Below are 22,425 nucleotides of genomic sequence, written 5' to 3'. Positions count from 1 at the left end.
TAAAACTTCCTTTTTGACAATCTAAAGGATAGGTAAAAGTTCACCTTTATAAGAATTGCTGAACAGGAACAAATTGTGAATTGGCATCTGTTTAATTAGACTAGAGATGGCATAAATACATAAAGCCATTTCTAATCAAGTCATGGAGGCAAACACAGTGATTCTGTAATTCCCCTTGTTCACCTTACACTCTTGGGATGGGGCAATGGAAAAGTTTCACTCTTAAGAAGATGCTTTGGTCCAAAATAGAAATAAGCATGAAGTGTAACATGTCATGTTGAATGTGGAGCTCTAGGTAGTTGGTTTCATTCTTACTCATTTTGATGCAGACAGACTTATTTCCCCTTCAGTTAAGATTTGCACTTTGTTGATTATGAAAACTTTCTTCTAGAACTTGCTGGATTCCAAATCTCTGAAGCTCATAGTAAGCATGACTCTGCATGATCGAACTACAAAATCCCTCTTGCACTTGCACAAAAAGAAGAAACCCCCAAGCATAAGCGCACAGTTCCAGGTAGGTGGCTGATGTGGTGGTACACACCTCTGGGTGCACCCTGACCTCAGGGGAACAGACCTTCCTGGGCTGATCTTGAAAAACAAAGTGGATTTTATTCTTGGCATTTGTCTGAAGTAGGGTTGACTAAACTTGATTAGTCAAGTTAGATTATGTTTAAAGTTAGATTACATTTAAAGACTACCCTTCTGCTGTGAAATGTGTTAGTTCTCTGTACCAATCGGCCTCATACTTGTGTGCAGCTCTAGTGCTACTGTTACACCATATGCAAACTCCATTTTTAATTAGCTTGAGAAAAAGTAAAAACAAATACAGGGATCTGCTGTACAGTATGGGAGAGCCTCCGTATGGGATGAAATAAGATTTTGTATAGCTGTCAGATCTGAAACAACCTTATTTCTGAGGAAGAAACTGTATTGCTGTCAAATGCAACTCAAAATGCTGATATCTGAAGAAGAAAAATGTTTCCGAATATGTCATTTCAGACTTCACTTAATAAATTATTGGAGACACTGGGTAAAGCTGAGCCGTTCTTCATCCGCTGCATCCGCTCCAATGCTGAGAAGGTAGGACTGCCTTGAGAGCTGAGCTGAGCTGACTGAGTGAAGTCTTCTAGCCCTGTAATGTAGCTCTTTCGATTTGTTCAGTGTCATTCTGTATGAAGGTGAAAGGTAACTAAGGTGTAAAAACGGAATGTGCTTTCTCTGCTGGACAGAAATAGGAGTCTTCAGGCATTTACTAGCTGTTGACTGCTGATCTTTTTCAGGAAGAGATGCTTTTTGATGAAAGCTTGGTGCTTCAGCAGTTAAGATACACTGGCATGCTGGAAACTGTGCGAATCAGAAGATCTGGGTACAGTGCTAAATATACATTCCAGGTAGGTGAGGAACTGAAAGTGGATTATTTTTTCAGAAATATCTGCTCTTTTTGGAAAAACAGGCATTGCCTCAGAGTCTTTTGTGTCTTTTTCCATATGAAACTTCTAACCACTTGGGATGACTGTAAAAATTCATTGTAGTTTTGACAGAGCCTGCATGGTAACAAGTTGTAGTCTAAACTAATATGTGAGTCACGTACCAGGAAGTTGTTCTACTTGTTGTATGAACAGTGTCTCCGTATGTGAATTAGTTTTCTGTAAAATACTCTGCGTGTGTAGCTTTATAGATCATGTGTACGTGATCTTCACCATTAACTGGAGGCTGAAGGAAGCCTGCATTTTAGAGAGTGGAAAAAAACAGCTCAATTTGGAGTGAGAAATAAGTACTTTCAAACCTCTATAGCTTAGGCTTCTTAACTAGATTTCTAAAATGAAGCTAAAACTCTAAACTTGTGAATTGCCTTCTAACTTTGATCTCTTGCTGTCTCTGCTTTTTACAGGAATTCATAGACCAGTTTCAGGTGTTATTGCCCAAAAATGCCAAAGCCTCTAAGGAGGACATTTGTGTTTATTTGAATAAACTAAAACTGGATGAAAACTACTATCAAATAGGGAAGACCAAGGTCTGTGAAACTTTCCATAAGCCAATAAGAAATACTGATGTATGCTGCAAAACTTAATGCACTTCATTTACAGGTGTTATTCTTTTCTGCATTTTGTATTTAAATTAGTTATTTTAACTCTTGCAAATATTGACACAGATGCTAGTAGTTGCTTCCTTTTTTTTGATGCCAACCTGTCTTCTTGCAATAGAGTACGATTCTGTATTTTATATGGATAGTACTTTTGGGAGATTGTTGCTATTGGCATTTGTCAAACAGGTCAGTGTTTTCGTTTTAGAAAGGTTCTGTGATTTGAAGGCTGTAAGTACACTTGTATGTTTTTAGAATCCAAACACTGAGATTTGGTAAAACAAAAGGACTCTACTTTTTGGGTGTGCTGTCAGCTGATAAGGTTTGGTTCAGTAATAAGTATTACCATTGTCATTTTTTAGCTTGTGGAGATACCTCCTGTGGGGACTGAAAGGCTCCTATTAATTGTTTATTGATGAACTTTTCTTTAACTGAGCAGGTTTTCATGAAAGAGGCTGAACGGCAGATACTACAGGATACACTACACAAAGAAGTGATCAGGAAAATCATTCTCCTTCAGAGCTGGCTCAGGATGGTTTTAGAAAGGAGACGTTTTCTCAGAACACGGCAGGCAGCCATTGTTTTACAGGTACCTGAGAATTACCAATCTTCTTTTCCTAACAAATAAACCTCTCAAATAACACTCCACCTTCAAGTACCCCTCTCTTACTTTAGAAATCTTTCTCCGTAGGCTTGCTGGCGTTCCCGCTCTGTTAGGATGGCACTGCAGAGGAACAATGCTGCCATTTATATTCAGTCAGCATGGCGAAGATACAGGGAGCGAAAATGCTACCTTCAGCAGAAGAGGAGAATTTGTCTTCTGCAAGCCATGGTCAGAGGGCATCTACAGCGTAAGAGGTAAAGGAAGAGGAGCAATATGATATGAAAACGTGCATTTTAACCTCTTAGCTACTTGGCTTCACCTGCCAAGCTCAGTTTCTGTGTGATATGTTGCTTTAGTAAACAACTTAAAGATAGTTATTACCACAGAATTGCAGAATCATCAAGGTTGGAAAAGACGTTGAAGATCCTCCAGTCCAACCATGAACCTCACACTGACCGTTCCCAACTCCCTCAGCGCTGGGTCAACCCGACTCTTCAACCCCTCCAGGGATGGGGACTCCCCCCCTGCCCTGGGCAGCCCATTCCAACGCCCAACAGCCCCTTCTGCAAAGAAATCCTTCCTAAGAGCCAGTCTGACCCTGCCCTGGCGCAGCTTGAGGCCATTCCCTCTTGTCCTGGCGCTGGGTCCTTGGCTCAAGAGACTCCTCCCCCCTCTCTGCACCCTCCTTTCAGGGAGTTGGAGAGGGCCATGAGGTCTCCCCTCAGCCTCCTCTTCTCCAGACTAAACCCCCCCAGTTCCCTCAGCCGCTCCCCATCAGACCTGTGCCCCAGACCCTGCACCAGCTCCGTTGCCCCTCTCTGGACACGCTCGAGTCATTCAATGGCCTTTTTGGAGTGAGGGACCCAAAACTGAACCCAGTCATTGAGGGGTGGCCATGCAGTCAGTATCAAATGGCTGGTGGTGTGTGGAAACTGGTTAAGCTCTTAGTACTTGAGCATTATTCAGCTGAGCTGCACCAACCCACACCAGTCCTAATAAGCAGACCTCCGTGCAGTCACACTGGGACTGTTGTAAGTGTATTTGTACTTTGTGTCTGTATTGCTCTTTAGGCTGCATTTAAGCAGTTGGGTACTTTTCTTGACCGCTGGGCATTAAATATTTGTGTTTTCATCTTACAAATTCTTAACAGATTTCAGAAAATGGTTATAGAAAAGCAGAAAGCTGAAGAAAAGCTGAGAGAACTGCAGGAAGATCATATCAAGAATGATATAAGCAAGGACGAGCACAGTGAAGCAGCAACGGATCAGTTGCCTGTGAAACCTGAGTCAGAGCTGGATCAAGCTGTTGGGGCTGGAGATCAAACTCCAAACGAGCAAGCTGAAAACCTGAGCTCCTCTGAAAAAGCCACGTTACCCCAGAAGAACTTGACAGAGAGCGCTGAGAAAGTAACAAACAGCCGGGAGAAACGTGAATCTCGCCGGCAGAGGGGGCTGGAACATAACGAGTTACAGAATAAGCATGTCCTGCTTTCCTTCGAAGGACCGTCTTTACCGGGCCATGAGGAACAAACCTCTTCTGAAGAGGCCCTGGAAACTGTTCCAGTGCCAGAGAAATCCACAGCACAAGATACTGTCCTTCAAGGAAGCAGCGAGGGAGAGAAAAGTCCAAGTGAAGAAAAAGCTCTTTCAGATACGCCACCATCAAGTGATTTGAAAGAAAGTAGTTCTATTCCTGAGCAACCACTTGTATCACAAGTAGATGATAAGGCAGTTGATAGAATGAAAACACAAGGGAATCAAAATAGCCAGATAAAAGGCAGCCAAAGCTTTAACTGCCCTGAAAGACCGACAAATCTTGCACTGAATCTTCATAATACGCTCTCTGCTACTGGGAGCTTTCAAACTCCAGCTGAATGCTGGGCGGATAAAAGCAAACGTCTTGTTCAGAAGGCACCCAAAGATCTGGATAGTCCTACTTCTTCCCCAATCCAGAGATATGTGGATGACCCAGGGAAGCTAAAGTACAAGAGAGAGAAGTGGAAAGGAAAGAGAAAATCTGATGCTGGTCAGAATGATATGCTGAGTCAGTCCCTGGATGAAAGAACGCGTGCTGATAAGTCTCCTCAGGATCAGCTAGAGTAAGGACAGCTTCCTAATAATTTTGACTTTTTCAGAAAACAGATATCTTTAAAAATAGATGGAGAACTCCTGAGAGCCTGTACATCTGGCCATGTTATGGGAGAAAATAGAGCTATGAACAACAGCTACTTGTTCTTGGCTCTCAGTCCTGCAGTTGAATGTGTATAGGTAGAATGTTTTCAGAAGCTAACTAAAGATACAAAGCCTGCCTTGCTGTATTAAAATGGAGAGTCAGGGCTTTAGTTGAAGTAGTGTCTGGAGTTTATTTTCATGTGTCTACTGTCCATTGAAAACTAGGTTTTGGTGACCAGCAGTTTGCAAGCATCGTACCTCTGATATGGCAGGAAATCCAACATACCTATTTCTTTTTACTTCTCCAGTACATTTCGCATTTAAAAATGAGTTGCAAGAGTTGATCAGGATTCTCTCTCAGATGTAACATTGATATGTGGGTTATTTAAAAGGTGGTAAATATTAAGAGACTACAGACTTCTATAAAATACATATTCTGAAACTAATCTTGTAACGTTGCAGAAAGAAGGGGAGTTCATCTTCATTAAGTGATCTCTCAACACTGGCCCAGTCTGTTGCCATGAATCAGGTACTGATGCTATTTTACATATTTATACCTAATTATCCTTGTTTATAAATATTAAAGATTTGTGAATAACTGGCTATAGTGTGTTCCGTATGCTTGTGTTCCTTTCAGGTTGATTTTTTGGCTTGATATCAATGTAAAAAAATTTCATTAGCAAATATTATACAACAGTTTGAAAACTTGATTTTTAATAAATTAAAAAGCATTAAATATACTTTGATCTTATATTAGTAAGCTGATATCTATTGGGTAAAGTGTCTTGTCTTGAAGTAAACCTTTTTTCACCGTTCTAGTTTTTTAAAAACCATTTAAATAATCTGTTTCACTCAATATGTAGTTTTTTGACTCATTCTCTCTACTGTAGCAATCACCAGATACAATAGAAGAAGAAAAAGGCAACAAGAAATATCCTGTGCAAAAGAAGCCCAGTGACCTCTTACCTACCTCGGATGCAGTTGTTTCCATGCAGCCAGCAAGTCAGCAAATAGATGCCAAGTATGTATTCTGTGTGTGATGGCCCTGCCTTTAAGAAAATGAAAAAAGGAGATTTTCCCCCGGTACTTGAATTGGGCATCTTGAGACATGTGTTAATGTCAGCTTCATGAGTGGCTGTGTTGCTGCTTCGTGTTGATGTAAAGCATGATATCTGACCCTGTCGAGGAACAGATTCTCTGCTTCTTGCATAACACTTGTCTTTGAACTGGTTCTTTTTAACTCAAGAACCACCATACAGGCTCAGATCAAAGGTTCATCTGGACTGAAAATAAGACACCAAGAGAAAAGTTCAAGAACCTGGCAAGCATGTAATGCTGTTTCCCTGGCCTGCTCCTCCAGCTTCTGGTGTTCTGCAACTCAGGAGCTTCCTCAGCCAGAAATGATGTTTTGATATGTGATGTGTTGTCTCTCTGTATTGAAGGTAGTGCTCTAATCTAGTAAATAGCAGAATGTTTAGATATACTTTGTCTTTCCTTTTTTCTGCTACTCAGCTTTTCTGCAGGTTGGACTTTAGAGGAAATAAGCACAATAGAGGTTAATCCTATTGTGGGTGTTAGCTGTACTGTTAAAAGAGCCTTTTCTTGTAGGAGAGCCAGCTTCCATTACTAATGTGACAAACTTGTTTCTGCTTTTATGTTCAGGTCTGCTTTTAAAAGTCCTTTGCGTAGACTTTTGGGGAAAAAGCCAGACAAGAAAATTTCAAAGGAGAGTCCTGATGTTATTGAGGAAGGAGATGGCCTCTCCCTTGTATCTTGTGTGCTCTTTCCAGAAACAGGGGGAACCCAGAAAGTTTCAGAGGGTGAGTTTCTGTGACTTAATCCTCAGCTTGGTAACATCCATCTTTTCTGTAATGTTTTGCATGGAAACACATACTGCAGAATTCAGTCATCCTGCTTTAATATACAAATTAATTTCTTTCCCAGCTTCTTCTGGACAGCCAAGTCGCCTTCAGGCAGGGGAGCGCCATGTGAAAGAGAGCAGTAAAACAAAGAAGAACCGTACTATAAAGATCAGCAAGATCTCAAGTGTGTCTCAGAATTGGCGAGCTTCCATGGTTCGTGAGATTGCAAATGCCAATGAACTGAAACATCTTGATGAGTTCCTCCTAAACAAGGTAAAAGGCACTCAACTGATAAAATTCAGGTCTGTGTTCACTCTTTGTGTGGTTTTAAAGATTACTTTTCTAGGTCCGAGTTTATATTGTGATTTAAAGCAAAGGGGAATTGATTCGATAGCTTGACCAACTTAGGTCTGTATTAAGGCCCTTCCTATTCCCTTCTTTAAGTCTCTGAATGCTTCGTGTTGCATTAAATACTCGTGGCGTTCATGTTAGTTCTTCGTTTGTTTACAAACAAGTGGGCAGCAAGAGTTGTAAGGAAATGGAGTTCTCTAGAGCCTACCTACCTGACTCTCCTATTTGGTATCATCATCACAGTGCATTAAGAATGTTGCTTTAAACAATTGGAATGGTTGTAGATGACTAAGCCCAGTGACTGAAGCTTAACACTGGTTGAATGTTCTTGTTTTAATGAGACTTGATGTGGATGTATTCGCCTTCTAGATCAATGACTTGCGCTCCCAGAAGTCTGGTGTTGAATGTTTGTTTTTTGAAGCCACAGAGAAGTTTAGAGGAAATATCAAGACCATGTACTCTGCTCCTGTAAGTAGTAAGTCTCAATAAAATGAAAAGTTGGTAGGTAATAAATGAATTGAGTGTGCAGTTTAAATGCTTGACCTACAGCTCTTTAACAAAGCAATTCTTAGCATAGAATTCAAAGCTGAATGTTAGACTTGAAAGAGAACATTTTACAGTTCTGCTGCAATCTTAAGCAGACTGGTTTGTTTTCCTTTTCTCATTCACTCAGACATAACTTATTTTTAGGAATGGATGGATTTTGCTGTCTTCAGCCTCTTAATGTTGCTGTGTTTAAACACTGGAGAGAGATGCCAACAGCTTTTCCAATATTCTTCTGACACGGCCTTGTCTCAGCCAAGTGCCCTTCTACAGTGTAGTGGGGAAGTGAGCTAACTTGTTTCTGTCGTGGGCTGTTATCTTTTACTCTAACCATGAGCATGCTTTCTCACCTCTGAACTTAAACACATAAAAATATGAAACTGTCTCAACAGTATCCAAAAAGACTTGTCTTCTGAATATTTTTTTCTCTAGAATGGGCAAATCCATGTTGGCTACAAAGATCTGGTGGAAAATTACCAGCTTCTAGTTACAAATCTGGCCAAAAAAAGGGAAGAGAAAGAAGTCAAACTGGTTTTAAATCTCTTCCAATCCCTTCTGGATGAATTCATCAGAGGATATACAAAAAAAGAGGAATCTGAGCAGCCCAAGGTATAAAACTTACTCTGTTACTGGCTTACGGGATGATTAAACAATTTCACTCTCCTAGGATAAAACCTGTGTTACCTCAGAAACCTTTTCCATATCATTCTTAATTATTTGGGAAACACCTTCCATACACAAATCATGTGTATAACAGACTCCGAATGCTGATACACCTTTTTGGAGTTGTTCATTATTTAAGTTAATATTTTTCCGAATCTTACAAGTGTTTGCACATTTTCTTCAGTGAAAACTTAGGAGTTCTCTGAAGGTTTTAGAGATGGAATTGCTTTGTCATCAGGCAGTGAGCTCAGTTGATTTTTAGGAAGTTGACAGCATGAGCTCAGACAACTCATACCAAGCTGAAGCTGCAGAATAGTGTCTCAAATGTCTGGAGGTGAAGTAGTCTGGGAAACTGAATAGGAAAAAAAGGGGAATGGAATGTCTGAATTTCAAAGGCTAATGCCAGTTCTGTATTCCACTGCAGCAAACCAAAGCCCAGAAGAAGAAACGAAAACAAGATCGTGCAGTAAGTTTTTTTTTTTGGGTTTGGGTTTTTTTTTTTTTTTCAGTAATCTAAGTCCTCAGCTGCACTCACAGAACACAGAGAAAAACACTCTTGGAAGAGCTGGAGTTTGTACTGAAGTTCTGTTTTGTTTTGCATGCTAAATCACTTCTTTTCTGAAGACTTGACACAATATAAAACTCTTTTCCATAAATGAAAGATCTTGCTTATGCAGTGATAGGTGGTACTCTAGCATTTTCTTGCTTGTCCATAGCATCTTTTAGAACCTAATGGCTTTCTCAATCATGGGACTGTTTCAAGGAAAACTACTACTAAATACTAATAACAAACTGTAGCTAATGTATTGCACTGATGAACTTTAACCAAGGCAGCAAGTCAATTATGAAATGATCCCAGAAACCCAACTGCCTTAACATAGGGTGAAATTAGGTTTCAAGGTCAAAGCTGTCAGCTGTAATTGTAAAATAAAAGTGGAAAATATAAGATATTTTAGTAAAAATAATAATAATATAAAAAAGACAAAAAAATTCCATTAGTTTCTTCCTGTCTCCCACCAGATTGAAGAACACAATGGCCACGTATTCACAAACTACCAAGTGAGCATACGGCAATCGTGCGAGCACTGCTCATCCTACATCTGGCCCATGGAAAAGGCCTGTCTCTGCAGTGGTAAGTGAAAACATCTCACTCTTGCCACTTAGTTTACAATATGTGCAGATTGCTTGTGACTTTGGCTGGTACAGATGGTGCTTAGTGAACACTACACGCAGGTTATATAGTAAGTGAATAGGACAAGATGCTTAGCATTTTCATGTGATTTGGAATGTTTGTAACAATTGCTTTTCTCTCTAGTTTGCAAGTTGACTTGTCACAAGAAGTGCATGTCAAAAATCCAGAGCAGCTGTACATCCTGTGGAAAAAAGGTAAGAACTGTAGATCGGGGATGTGGTACTGTGATACCATAAGTGATGCATGCAAAATGTTGCTGCTTTTTCTCAGCAAATGAACAGTGGATGTCCAGGCGCTGAATAAAAATTGCTTAAACAGTTTGCTTCTCTGTCTGCATATAGTCAGAGTCAGGCCCTGCAGTTGCGGAAACAGAACATTCTTCTAAAAGGTGATACTTGAGCTAATTTGGGAACTCTTCCTTTAGAGCATGTGTGCTGTGTTGGACAAACTGTTAAAGAAATCCTTCAGTGTGTACCATAAAGTTTCTTTATTGCTGCAGCTCAGGAAATCTGTCTTATGATCAAAGGCTTGTAGCAAGCTGGAATAAAACACTCTGCTTTTGTTTCTGGAAGCATAAGCTAACTGTAGCATGAAACAGTGGAATTTTCTAGCTTGGGAACAAGTATTCACAGTGCTTGACCTGTATCAATTCCAGAATGAGCAGGATGCAGAACCACGTCATTTTGGAGTGTGTGTGAGTTCCCTGACCAGTGAGAGAAATTCAGTCCCCATTGTCATGGAGAAGTTGCTAGAGTATGTGGAGATGCACGGCCTCTACACAGAAGGCATTTACAGGAAATCAGGATCAGCAAATCGTATGAAGGAGCTGAAACAGTTGCTGCAAGCAGGTCAGGCAATGTTGTCCACCCTTTTGACTTCCTTGCATAATATCAGTTTTCCCTACAATTCTCTTCTATCTGAAAGTATCTGCTACTTTTAGTGTTTTTAAAAAAAGCTATTTGGTGGACATGCAGGCTATATTATTTTTGTTGGCTGGAAAAAGCTGCTTAGTACTTATAAGTGACTATCAGCAGACTTTTTTTCCTTCTGAATTGCCACCGCTTCTGTGAGCAGGAGATCTGAGTGTTTCTAATCTTACGTCTTTGGGGTCCCATCATGTACATCAAAGGAATGAACTGCTCAAAATAAAACACTTCTTTTCAGATCCAAACTCAGTGAAACTGGAGAATTACCCTATTCACACTATTACGGGCATCCTTAAGCAATGGCTACGGGAATTACCAGATCCACTAATGACATCTGCGCAGTACAATGATTTTCTCCGAGCTGTAGGTAGGTTTTAGAAATGTTCAAACTACGACAAACAGTTGGTAAATGAAATGACGGTTTGCCTTCTAGAAATTTAATCTCTATCTGTTGCAGACAGTTTGAGATAACATCAGTAAGTGCTTGGTGGCTTTCCACAAGCGTTGCACAGAAATTACGATCTTGTGCTTTCTCCCCTTGTGCAGAACTACCAGAAAAACAGGAGCAACTCTGTGCCATTTACAGTGTTCTTGAACAGCTTCCTCAAGCAAATCATAATACCTTGGAGCGACTTATCTTCCATCTGGTCAAGTAATGAGTTTAATTACTTCATTTGGAGACAAACTCCGTGTGACTTTTCTTGAGTCCCTCTTGGAAGTTTTCTGAAATCCTAAACCCCTTGAGTGTCAGTGTAGGGATTGCTGCTGGTTTAGAAATGAAAGAATTGAAGGTGATAGTTGTGCTTAAAGACAGACGCATGCTTACTTCTACCATCTGGTGTGTTTGTATCAAATCAGTAAGAACAGGTAGATGTGAAAGGCTTGGTGAGTCATCTGAACTCCAGGATTTGTACGGCTGGGCACACAGTGAACTGAGCATGGTAGCGCACTCAGTAGGGACTGCATAAGGATTATAAAAGCTTGCACATGTGCTAGTCTTGGGAGCAGGGATAAATGGGGCTGGTAAAGGGGCTGCTCTTATCCAAGGAACTTGTTCAGACGGCCACTTGGAAGATTCTCACAGGGAAAAGGGATTTTTAAAGAGGAAGCACTGAATCACCAGACGTGCTTCGAGAGGCTACCAAACTAGCTTAACCTGGGTGGCTTCCTGTTCCTTTTTCTGATGCATGAAACTTTGTCTACTTAGCACATGTGAAACAATTTTAAAACTTCTTTGAACTGTTGTACATACCTAGTACCCTAGAGGCCTCCTTACATGTTATTTGGAAACTCTGACAAAGTTTAATCAGATTGTAGAAAGGTGAGCTTAAAAAAATCTTTTTTTGTTTTGAACATTGAATTTCAGAGTGGCTTTGATAGAAGATGTCAACCGTATGTCACCCAATGCCTTGGCCATTGTTTTTGCTCCGTGCCTCTTGCGTTGTCCTGATACCTCTGACCCTTTAACCAGCATGAAGGATGTTTCAAAAACAACCATGTAAGTCTTAGTAGTCTGCTGCAATGTAGTACTTTGAAATATGATGGAAGGCCAGTACTACTACCTGCATTTGTTACAACCTTATTCATATCAAGCTGAGAAACTGAGGGTTAAGAGTTGCTCAATTCTGGCTCTGCCAATGCTGCCAGTTTACATGCCCTTCTCTGAGACCTTCCACCTGTCTCAAGTTTACAAAGCATGAAGTAGGATGACTTAAATCTTAAATACCACGTTTGTATTTTACATCAAGATACTATTTTGGTGGGATTGTACACTAATATATATTTTGCTGAGATACAGGCCAAACTAAACAGTAGGATATGGAATTAAACTGTCTCCTGCATACTTGGAAACCCCTGATAATTTCTTCTACATTCTTTCTTGAATTAAAGAAGGTTCTGTCCTTGATCCTCTGTGTTCTCCTGACCCTCCACAGCAGCTCTGACTCTCTGAACGTCCCTCACCATCCTTGCTGCATGGCTGGCCTTGCATCTGCCTCCAATGAAAACAGAGTTTGAAAAATGACAGCTTTTTGTAACTTTTTACTGACCCATGGGGCCGTAGAGGTGAAAAGGGCAGTTGCAGGCTCATTACGTATCTGCCAGCCTGTGCCAGCACAGGGAAGACAGGTAGAAGAAGCCGTTAGTAGTCATGGTAATGTCTGTTTGCTCACTATTGTGTACAGTCAGCGGCTCTGGTGCCGCTAGGAAGATGATGTGCCTCTCACAGCCTGTCCTGTTTGGCTCGCTGTGTTGGACTCTTCACCCCATTACCGTGCAGCATTACCCATTCTGGGGTGTGCACTGGGACACCGCAGCTGCGTGTCAGCCACGTGTGCACGTGGCAAACATCCCCGAGCCAGGGTCTCAGCCCACCATGGTGGTCCCCAGAGCTTTGATAGTATGAGGCTGCTCAATAAACTCTTGCACTTTTGTCCAGGTGTGTAGAGATGCTCATAAAAGAACAGATAAGGAAGTACAAGATAAAAATGGATGAAATAAATCAGCTGGAAGCTGCTGAGAGCATTGCTTTTCGACGACTCTCCTTGCTTCGGCAGAATACGGTAAGTGTTGAGATAAACCACAGAACCACACCATCCAGCACAAAGCATCCACCAATTTCTTGGGAAGGGATGTGCTACTTATTTATCCCATCCAGTAAGTCAAAGATCAATTGCAAGATAAGAAGAAAAGGGATTTGGGCTTGCCCAAAGCTGTAGATAGGAACTAAATATACAGCTGCACTGGAGTCTGTTTGATAAATGAAAGGTGCAGGGGTGGGAATCTGCTCTTGTAGTGGTCAAAATCTATTCCCATATAATTCAATCAGTGGAACTAAGATTGCTGAGTCTCTTACCTGGCAAAGCATTCCTTCACTCCAGAAATGGATGTTGGACAAAAATATACTGCGTTCTATAAGGGCGGATACACTTTTTCTTTTGTTTTTGTTGTACTGATTAAAACAAACCAAACTCTGTCTGATCAGAAGCTGCATATAGTGAATTTGGTCTTCATTTGTCTCTAGCTCTGGCCTGTAAAACTTGGGTTTTCTTCCCCTTATGAGGGGATGCTGGTACGTACACTGCCCGTGTTAAAGAATGCATGTGGTTTTTTTTCTTATGGTACTATTGCATGACTAAAATACTAAATGTATTGTAACTTGGTTTTAAATACTCTTTTGAACAATCAAGACTGCATGTATTGGTGCAACTTTCTCCCCAGACTGCATGCAGGGCTGCTGACCTGTTCTGTCATGACTCTGTTTTATACACATTCTGAATGTAGCTTGTATTGGATGTAGTAATACTTATAAATGACTACTAAAACTAAGGCTGGCAAATCAAATTACTATGCTTCAAAAAAGGTAACAAAACCCCAGAAATCAGGTGAATAGAAACATTTCTATTTTTGAAACATTTGTGTGGATAACTAACAGCTCTTCATCAGTTCCATCAGCTTTTCATTTGGCCTACTCATTTGTCTTCCACCTTGCAACTAGTAGACAGTCAAGACTTGTATAACTGCTTATGACTGAGAAGTGTTACACACAAATTTATCTTGCAGAGTAAAAGCTCACAGGTGAGAGGAAATGACAGTGGCAACTCAGAACTGGACTCACTGCATGAAGAAGAGGAAGTTTCTGAAGCCGACAACCGAGAAAAGGAGATTCTCATTGATCGCATACAGTCAATAAAAGAAGAAAAGTAAGTCACCCTTTATCTCTGTAGGTCATGCCCTTAGCTGTTGGAGGTAATACAGATAGTAGAGCAGTATACCTGTTGTCCACAATGTCTAGTTGATTTTGTTCTGTAGGCCTTTATGAAGGTGAAAAGGAAAATACAAAGGACTAGCTGAGAGAAAATACCATGAGACTACATGCAGGAAGGATTTTATCTGAATATGAGCTGCATAAAGTTGCTCATATTGGAGACATTGTCCTTCTAGAGTGCTACAATCTCTGTTTTGATGTAGGGAAGATATAACTTACCGGTTACCTGAGCTTGATCAGCGAGGCTCTGATGAGGAAAATGTAGACTCTGAGACCTCAGCAAGCACAGAGAGCCTGCTTGAAGATAGAACAGGACGGATGGATACCGAAGGTCAGTATTAAGGTAGTGTGTATTTTTTTTTATTCTACATCTTCCACTGCATACAGCCAGGTGACCAGATGTTATCTCGTCACCAGTTGCTTGTATCAAGTTACATTTTTATGCATGCTTTCAGTATCTAAGTTATCTTGTTTCTTTAAAGCAATTATTGGATTACACTGCCGTGCTCAGAGCTCCAGTATGCCTGCCAAAGACATTTGCAAAGTGCCTTCTCTTTTGCAAACCTCTTCACATTCTTCCTTTGCATCCCTGGCTTCAAGACACAGATCATCTTTAACGCTGCCCAAGATTAAAATGCCCCGTCGAACTCCAGTGATGCCAACAGCAAATATAAAACTTCCTCCTGGGATTTTCAAATGTACAGAATCCCAGGGCAGGATTTCAGCTAACGAAGAGTCACAAATAACGGTGAGACGAAGGGAGCAGCCAGCAAGGCGAACTGATAAAATCCACTCTGTATACGTTGCACAAGGGTCTGCAACGGCCCACGCTCAGGAACTCTTGGATGAATACGAACCAACAGCAAAAGTAAAACGGAGGTTTTCAGACCCTTACTCTCACATTCCCTGTATAGAGAAGTGAAATACTTAAGCTGTCTGGACTTTTTTTGAAGTTGACTGCAGCTTTGGCTTTAACCCTTTAACGTCTGTGAACTCGTTCACGTTCTTTTAAGTGGCTGCTGGGAAGGCAGCCTGCAAATGACAGTACTGTAAGGGTTAAGCAAGGTTGCTTAAAACAAATATTCTTCACTTTAAATTAAAACCCTGCAAAGAAAGTAGAACACAAAACTTACGTTGAGTAAAAGACATGGGTTGAGTGTACAGGATTAAAAAACGTCCCCTGATTCTGCTGCCATGCCTTTTGCCATTTGCCTTAGAATGGACTCTGATGGGACCAACAGTGAGTCTGGGTCAATGTGTGTTGCCTTAAGTTTTTTTATGTTTTTATGACAACTTTGTGTGGTTTACAGAACTGTTAATGTTGTAATAGCCTTAACTGAGACCAAAATATATAAAAACGTTTATTAATACATTGCACTTTTTAAAAATACATGTGTTGGTTTATCAATGTCTGTCTTGTCTAATGAAGAATTTATTCTGAAGAAAGCCTTTAATCGGAATCACCTGTCTTTAGAAGTACTTTATAAAGCTCGGGGAAAGCTCTCTGCACAGAGGAAGCGCTAACCACAAGCCCTGGGCTGTCACCTCGGAGCATTTTTGGTGCTCTTGGGGCAAATGTACAATGCAACACGGAGCCATAGGGCTGGATGCTTGTGCTGTGTGGAGCTGCCTCATCCTCCCCAGGCTTCACATCCGTGCAGAGAAACCCCTGAGGGCGAGGTGCGATCACACGTAAAACATTTTGAGCAGAATTGGTCTGAAACCCCTGGTCTGTCAGCCCTGCTCTATGTTGAAGTGAGGGAAGAGCACAGCTCAGGCGTTCTCAGTCCGCACCCTCCGGGGCTCTGGCGATGCCGCCACAGTCGCCCCCACCAGCAGCCATCTCTGTGGACATGCGTGGGGTTTGTTGGTTTGGGTTTGGGGCGTTGTTTTTACATAAAACGGCGCCCAGAGCGCAGCGCTGTAAAAGCCGCCCGGCCCGCCCAGCGCCTCCCGCCCCTCCCTGCTCCCCGCCCCAAGATGGCGCCCGCCGCCCGGAAGCGGCCCTGAGGCAGCTTCCGCTCTCGACCGTCCGCCATGGCCGCGACGCGCCTGGAGCTGAACCTGATGCGGCTCCTGAGCCGGTGCGAGGCGCTGGCGGCGGAGCGGCGGGACCCCGAGGAGTGGCGGCTGGAGAAGGTGAGGCGCGGCGCGGCCTTGGGGGGACGAGTTCCGCGGGGGGAGGCCGGCCGGGAAAAGCGTGGGAGCCTCCTGCCCCTCAGTCCCCGCAGCAGCGCGGTTCGGCTCCTCGAAATAAACTGAGGCAGTGAGTGCTGTGGAGTGTTAAAACTCCAACCTCCCTCTTAGCCATGCAGCAGCCTCCGCGAGACATAATATTTCTCCTTATATGCTGTAGCTTAAAGGCTTTTTTTCCCTCAGTATGTGGCCGCTCTTGAAGACATGCTCCGAGAGCTGAAGAAGCAGTCCAGGTGAGTGCTCTGAAATCCTGGGGCGGGCAGGTGCCTTCTGTGGTTTCGTTAGCGTCTTACCTGTAAGACAGACAAAACCTCCAAACACCACAGTAATGTTTATACTTCTCTCTGGAAATACCTGTCGGTGAGGCAGAAACTGCCCGCCAAGCAGCTACGACACAGTCCTGCGAGGAGCTGGGCAGCTGTCATGTTCTCGGCCACATTTCCCTGCGTGTCAGCCTTGGCCCTGGGCAGTGCCACTGCCCCAAGCTGTCAGTGCCTTGGAAAAGGCGATTACAGGGGGTGGCAAGCATGAGGCTACTTCTGCTAGATGCTTCTTTGAAGAACCATGTGTTAGGTTTTTTATTCTATTTTATCTGCACACAGAAAATACTGATGACTTCTGGTTTTCATGTTACTGTTTTTCAATTCCAATAGCAAGCCAGCCCCAGAACTGCTGAATGAATACTCTCGGAAAGTGGACTTCCTAAAGGGACTTTTAGAAGCTGAAAAATTGGTAAGATCTACCAGTTCAGCTTGAAAAGACTTAGGAGTTTTCTGCTTATATTCGCCTTATTGCCTGGTTCCTATGTTTGCCTTTATCTGATGTCTCAAAATAACACTTGTTAAATCTTATCAGGTAGTCCTTGTAAAAACATGAATAAATATGTTGGATTTCCACGTTTTGTTGAAAGGGGGTATTTCGTGAGATCTGAAACTTGTTTCCTCCTTTTCAAAAGCAAAGTACATCTTGTCTACATCCTTCTCACTTCTTTGATGTGAGATACAGGGGCGGGTACTGTCCTTTAGGACCATGTGCATCTGGAGAGCTATGAAATGGCAATAAGCTGTACTGCACTACAGTCAGTGTCATTGTTCAGACTGACTTCGCTGTTCGGTGGGAAGCAGCTGGGGAAGTGCTCCCTGCCTTCTTGCTGGTCACACACCCAGGTGGCCTCTCACTGCAGAATGGGACATTCATGACTTTTCATTGCTTCTTCCCACTCACAGTCTTCATCAACTGAAAAGGCTCTGGCAAATCAGTTCTTGGCCCCTGGACGTACCCCTACAACAACCAAAGAGAGAACCCCAGCTACTAAAACAGTTCATCTGCAGACAAAGGCTCGTTGCACAGGCAAGATGAGGAGTGAGCTGCTTGGTACAGTATGTTTTGGTGCTGCTGCTTCTTTACTGCTACTTTATGGGTTGTCTCTTGTTGCATTCAGCTGCCTTATGCAGCTGTGCCTCAGATGTGTCCCAAGCTGGGTGGGAGTCATCTTTTTCTAGTTTGGATAGTCTAAATACTGGGCACAGGCACTCTGCTAGGCCTGGAGGACTGTCTTTTGTCACTGGCCCTTTGTAATCTTCTGTTTTGTTTCTCTTTCCACCTCCCAGGACCCCTTGGCTATCGATGGTAAGTTTAATCTGTTGTTTTCTCTAACTCTAGTTAACCTGAGTCTTGCAGGGAGAGAAAGAGGAAGGTCAGGTGTTTGAGATTGGCCAAAATATACTTTTAATTTAACAGCTCACTTCTTTTCAAGATAGCAGACTTTAGAAACAAACAAAACCAAAAACCCTAACAGATGAAAGCCTAAGTGTGGTTAGCAGTATGGTAGCAGGGACTTGCAGGAACCTCTTTTTCTAGAATTTATACAGAGACATTCTAATTATAGAATTAACAGGGACAATTTACCTTTATTGTTGCTCCTGTTCTCTTCTGCTCTGAGCAAATAATGTGATTTGAGGTGCTTAGAGTAGGCGTTGTTCAATTCCTCTTAAATATACAACTATGTTAGTCATGTAGGGAACTGGTAGGAATTAATCTGTGGTTTCCATAGCTACTGTTGCAGTGGCTGGAGCTAGGCCAATCTAACGTGTCCTGAAAGAGAACACCAAGACACATGGGCTTAAACCATGCCCTCGGGGATATGATTCATCTGTTTTTTTTCTTTCAACCATACTTTGGATGTTGAGTGTTGTCTTTTCCCTGTGGAAAGTGGGTAGGCATTTGAAATCCGTAGTCCTTGGGTAGAGGGCCGAGTAACATTTGGACATCTGAAAAATGATTGTGTGGGACTTTATAACATGCTAAAAGACAAATTTGACTCTTTTTCCAGATTCTGAGGAGTTAAACATAAGGAAGCGGAAGTAAGTAAAAATTTCTTATTGGGATGAATTGGGAACACTTGGGAACTGCTTTCCTAACCACCTTTAAATCACAGATGTGCTTCCATTTGGGTCAAGTGCCTGCTGGTCAAAATCAAAATGTAATGATTTCAGCTGACTGAACTGTTCTTGTTGTCTTGTCAGAGTTGCAGAATATGGGGAAACCTTCGCAGATTGACCCACCAGGAAGTACAAATCCCAATTTTTTTTTTCCCTTATGCTCTTGCAGAGGCCTTGCATCTGATGAGAAGCAGTCAGCAGTCGAGCTGGATGCTGTGTTACAGCACCACCAGGATATGCAGGAGAAGTTAGCTGAAGAAATGCTAAGTTTGGCTCGCAGTCTCAAAAACAACACTCTGGCTGCGCAGAATGTGATAAAACAAGATAACCAGGTAGCGCATGTTAAAGTGCTAACCCCTCAATTTTGCAACCCAGAAGGTCAAAGTGCTAATATGTTAAATACTATGCCTATAACTTGATTCCAGGTCAGATTAGAGTAGGGAGACTTGTCTGCTTCTGTAGTGCAATTGAACCTTTTCTCTGTTGGAGGAAATAGCGGTCAGAACCTTCACATCTGAGTTTGAACCCGTTTGTTCTCTTTGTTCCCAGACGCTCTCGCATTCTCTCAGGATGGCAGACCAGAACTTTGAGAAGCTCAAGGATGAATCTGACCGCCTTGAACAGCATGCAAAGAAATCAGTCAACTGGCTATTATGGATAATGTTAATTGTAGTTTGTTTTATATTCATCAGCATGATTCTCTTTATCAGGATTTTCCCCAAACTAAAATGATTTATTTTATTTAAAACTGCCAGAAGTGCAGCTGGAAAGCTCAGCTGGTATGGTAACTGTCAGCAACCCGTTTCTTTGCCACCTTTCATGTCCTTAAAGAGGCTGTCCAAGGCCTACCCTTGCATCTCTTTCTTGTGCAGTCACTGGATTCAGTGAAGGGTTTCACGGGGAAGGCTTTCTACGCTTGGTTGCTTTTTTTACCTAGTGAATATTGTTGCCTGTTGAGGGAAGAACTGGGATAAAGATGGCAATTTAGGCTGAGCTGCTAACAAGTTCTTTAGTGGACAGATACAGCCCGCTGTGGCAAATGTTATGACTCTTAAAAGGTGTTTACTCAATAGGAATATAAGTAACAGTTGAAGTCTTAAAATTTTTCCTGTCTTTATAGCTTTACTATACTGAACAAGGACCTTGCTGCCAACAGGATATTTAATTACAAAGTTCTCCCCATACAAAGCTGTAGGGTGTAGGAAGAGAACGCTGCCATTGAGTTGCTTGCCTGGCTCAGATTCAGAGTATCAACAGGTAAAACTATTCTCAGACTCAACTTTTTCCCAGATGGGTATTTGGAACTCTGGACTTTGCAGTCGTCTTCAGTTTATAGACTTTCTATAGAACAGCTGAAGTTGTTTGCTGTTGCAATATTTGCTTCCCTTTTTGTATGCGCAAATGTTCTCACTTACTCATTGTCTGTTATGTTGGTGCTGTGGCATCAAGAAAACACTGTGACCCTGGCATGGCAGAACTGTACACACAGTACTCCGCATGGTATAGACCTCACCTGTACAAACATTTTTTTGCTATAAGATGAGGGCAAAGGAAGCTGGTGTCTTCAAGACAGAAATAATAAAAAAAAATCAGCCTTTACCTTTTGAGAGAAGTTATTCTGGTCAAGAGTGTGTCAAAATTGTATTCTTAAGAGGTCACTTAATACAGCAGAGGTGAAAAACTAGAATGAATTCTTTTAAAAGCACTGCTACTGCTAGAAAGAATTAGAGCCTGCAGTAAAGCAAGGTTTGTTGTGACAGTGTAAGAACCGTTTTTAAGTGCTTCTGATAAGCTAAAAGCAAATCATTCCACATCTGTGCTGTTGTTTCTGGAGTCTTACTATGGAAAGGGTTGCTGTTCAGGTGTGTACAGTTTCCCATTGAGGACGGGAGGAGCAGCAGATGACTCCCAAGTGTTCTTTTGCCATTTCTATTCCTGTTCTGAAACACTAGATGGGGTGTTTCAGGCCGGTCTGTCGGGTGATCTCCGCAGCAGCCCCGGGGGAGAGGAAGGTGGGGGGAAGAGCTGTTTGTCACAATTGAGCTCTTATGAATATCCGACTGCTTCTTTGAACGTATCCCAAAGTAGCAGGCTCTGTTTCAGAATTGTTCTTTGTTCTTTACAAAAATAGCTGTGTTAATGAGGACAGTTCACATTTTTACACAAGGTATTTTTGTTCGTTTAACAGGATGTTTGCAATTTAGTACGCCGTTCACTTATGGATTATCAAACGAGTGATTATACTCTAAGTACAGCTTTTTCTTCTCATCTCTATGATAGTGCTTATTCTGTTCTAGCAAACTTGTTACTTACCTTGAACTTTACAGAAATGTAGAGTTGTAGCAATCCATTTATGGACATTTCTACTTTTCCCAGAAGTTTTTCTTCAACTGTAATGTTTGACATTTCTCTGTGCTTCATTAGTGAATGCTGCGTCACCAAATTATTTTTTAATTCTAATTGTTTACTACTTTTCCTGCAGGCATTTCAGTGCTGAGCTCTTCTCTTAGAGCAGAGGTTGAATGTAGTGCTGGAATGGTTTTTTGTGTGTGAGATACTGGAATGATACAACATTAATGCTTCATTGTTTATAACATTTTTCCCCTTTATTACTTGAAATAAATTTTTTTTTTTCTAGCTTGCAAAAGACTTGGTGCATCACTGCAGACAAGTTTAAAGCTGAATTTTGCTATCAGCCATGTGTTGGCTATAACTTTTAGGCACTTATAAGTTAGAAGTTCAACTGGAAAAACCTCAGAGGGAACTATTGATAGCTTGCCTCCAAGAACATATCTACTCCTCCAAGTCAACAGCAATTCCTTTACAAAAGAGCCTGCTAGGAAATCAGTTCAGAAACACGTGCTATTTAACTTTTGACCGTTGACATTTCATGGGTGTTTGTTATTTTGAAGGATGAACTGCCAGAACGGAGATTGAGTCCTGTAACTACCAACACCTTTCGTGCTATCTCTCCTGACCGTTGAGCACAGTGCCTCCAGCGCTGCACTGAGCTGCTGGTTGCCTCTGACCCGGTGGAAGAATGTTACCTTCTGCCCTGGCAAACCGAACAGATTAATTGCCTCAGTGGCCAGCAATCTCTCTGCACACAATGGCTGGTTTGTCAATTGGCAGTTGGAGTCTTAACTTTTCTTGAGTTCATTTAGTAATTACAGTCATTCAAAAACACTTTGAAGATCGGTGCCAGTAGTATTTGGAATAAACAATCACTCACGGCTTCGTGACATTTCATAGATGGAGTGACAGTTTTTATTTCTGACTGAGGTATGGGTGGTGGAGGTTGCACGATCTCCTACTTTAGCCCTCAGCTCCATTTTGTAGCGTGGGGCTCTGATGTGCTTCTCTCTGCAGAATAACGATATATAGAAATAGCTTTCTGTGAGAGTTGCAAACATTGTGAAGTGAGAATTGCTTAACTTTCCCAAAAGCTTGAGAAATCCGGATGGAGAGATGTTTATCAGGCATAGGGCTGGGCCTTGGTTGGCTTCTTGGCAGACTACCTACTTTCAGACAAGGAAAAAAAAAAAAAAACCTCTTGGAGACTTCGGTCATGTCAGGCCGGTGAATGCACCGTTTCTGAGCCTGGCAGCAACAGTAGCTATGGATCAG

General features: G+C 41.9%; 2 protein-coding genes across 7 annotated transcripts in view; both read left to right on the top strand.

The window, feature by feature from the left end:
* Window positions 1-15,573, top strand: part of MYO9B (myosin IXB) — a 45,106-nt gene extending 29,533 nt beyond the window's left edge. For 4 of the 6 annotated variants that reach the window (XM_074808771.1, XM_074808767.1, XM_074808769.1 and 1 more), the window contains 25 exons: window positions 392-514; window positions 1,000-1,080; window positions 1,281-1,391; window positions 1,892-2,014; window positions 2,523-2,672; window positions 2,775-2,941; window positions 3,838-4,785; window positions 5,321-5,387; window positions 5,749-5,879; window positions 6,521-6,678; window positions 6,803-6,993; window positions 7,441-7,539; window positions 8,047-8,223; window positions 8,702-8,743; window positions 9,298-9,409; window positions 9,593-9,663; window positions 10,125-10,317; window positions 10,634-10,762; window positions 10,942-11,047; window positions 11,762-11,893; window positions 12,833-12,956; window positions 13,418-13,465; window positions 13,957-14,096; window positions 14,365-14,492; window positions 14,644-15,573. In XM_074808771.1, coding sequence (XP_074664872.1) covers window positions 392-514; window positions 1,000-1,080; window positions 1,281-1,391; window positions 1,892-2,014; window positions 2,523-2,672; window positions 2,775-2,941; window positions 3,838-4,785; window positions 5,321-5,387; window positions 5,749-5,879; window positions 6,521-6,678; window positions 6,803-6,993; window positions 7,441-7,539; window positions 8,047-8,223; window positions 8,702-8,743; window positions 9,298-9,409; window positions 9,593-9,663; window positions 10,125-10,317; window positions 10,634-10,762; window positions 10,942-11,047; window positions 11,762-11,893; window positions 12,833-12,956; window positions 13,418-13,465; window positions 13,957-14,096; window positions 14,365-14,492; window positions 14,644-15,083 — 4,191 coding nt within the window. In that variant the 3' untranslated portion in view covers window positions 15,084-15,573. Of the gene's footprint in view, window positions 1-391; window positions 515-999; window positions 1,081-1,280; window positions 1,392-1,891; window positions 2,015-2,522; window positions 2,673-2,774; window positions 2,942-3,837; window positions 4,786-5,320; window positions 5,388-5,748; window positions 5,880-6,520; window positions 6,679-6,802; window positions 6,994-7,440; window positions 7,540-8,046; window positions 8,224-8,701; window positions 8,744-9,297; window positions 9,410-9,592; window positions 9,664-10,124; window positions 10,318-10,633; window positions 10,763-10,941; window positions 11,048-11,761; window positions 11,894-12,832; window positions 12,957-13,417; window positions 13,466-13,956; window positions 14,097-14,364; window positions 14,505-14,643 lie in introns of all 6 variants that reach the window. The other 2 variants (XM_074808773.1, XM_074808770.1) reach the window with 2 other exon arrangements.
* Window positions 15,574-16,143: 570 nt separating this feature from the next.
* Window positions 16,144-22,047, top strand: USE1 (unconventional SNARE in the ER 1). Its single transcript, XM_074808463.1, has 8 exons — window positions 16,144-16,300; window positions 16,541-16,590; window positions 17,011-17,089; window positions 17,584-17,736; window positions 17,968-17,986; window positions 18,690-18,720; window positions 18,968-19,130; window positions 19,348-22,047. Exons 1-8 carry the CDS (start codon window positions 16,199-16,201, stop codon window positions 19,528-19,530), a joined length of 780 nt encoding a protein of 259 aa, XP_074664564.1. The 5' UTR covers window positions 16,144-16,198; the 3' UTR covers window positions 19,531-22,047.
* Window positions 22,048-22,425: the final 378 nt, after the last annotated feature.

This window comes from Strix aluco, chromosome 29 (assembly GCF_031877795.1).
Source record: "Strix aluco isolate bStrAlu1 chromosome 29, bStrAlu1.hap1, whole genome shotgun sequence".
Classification (NCBI taxonomy): Eukaryota; Metazoa; Chordata; class Aves; order Strigiformes; family Strigidae; genus Strix; species Strix aluco.
This window is presented reverse-complemented; position numbering and strand designations above follow the sequence as displayed.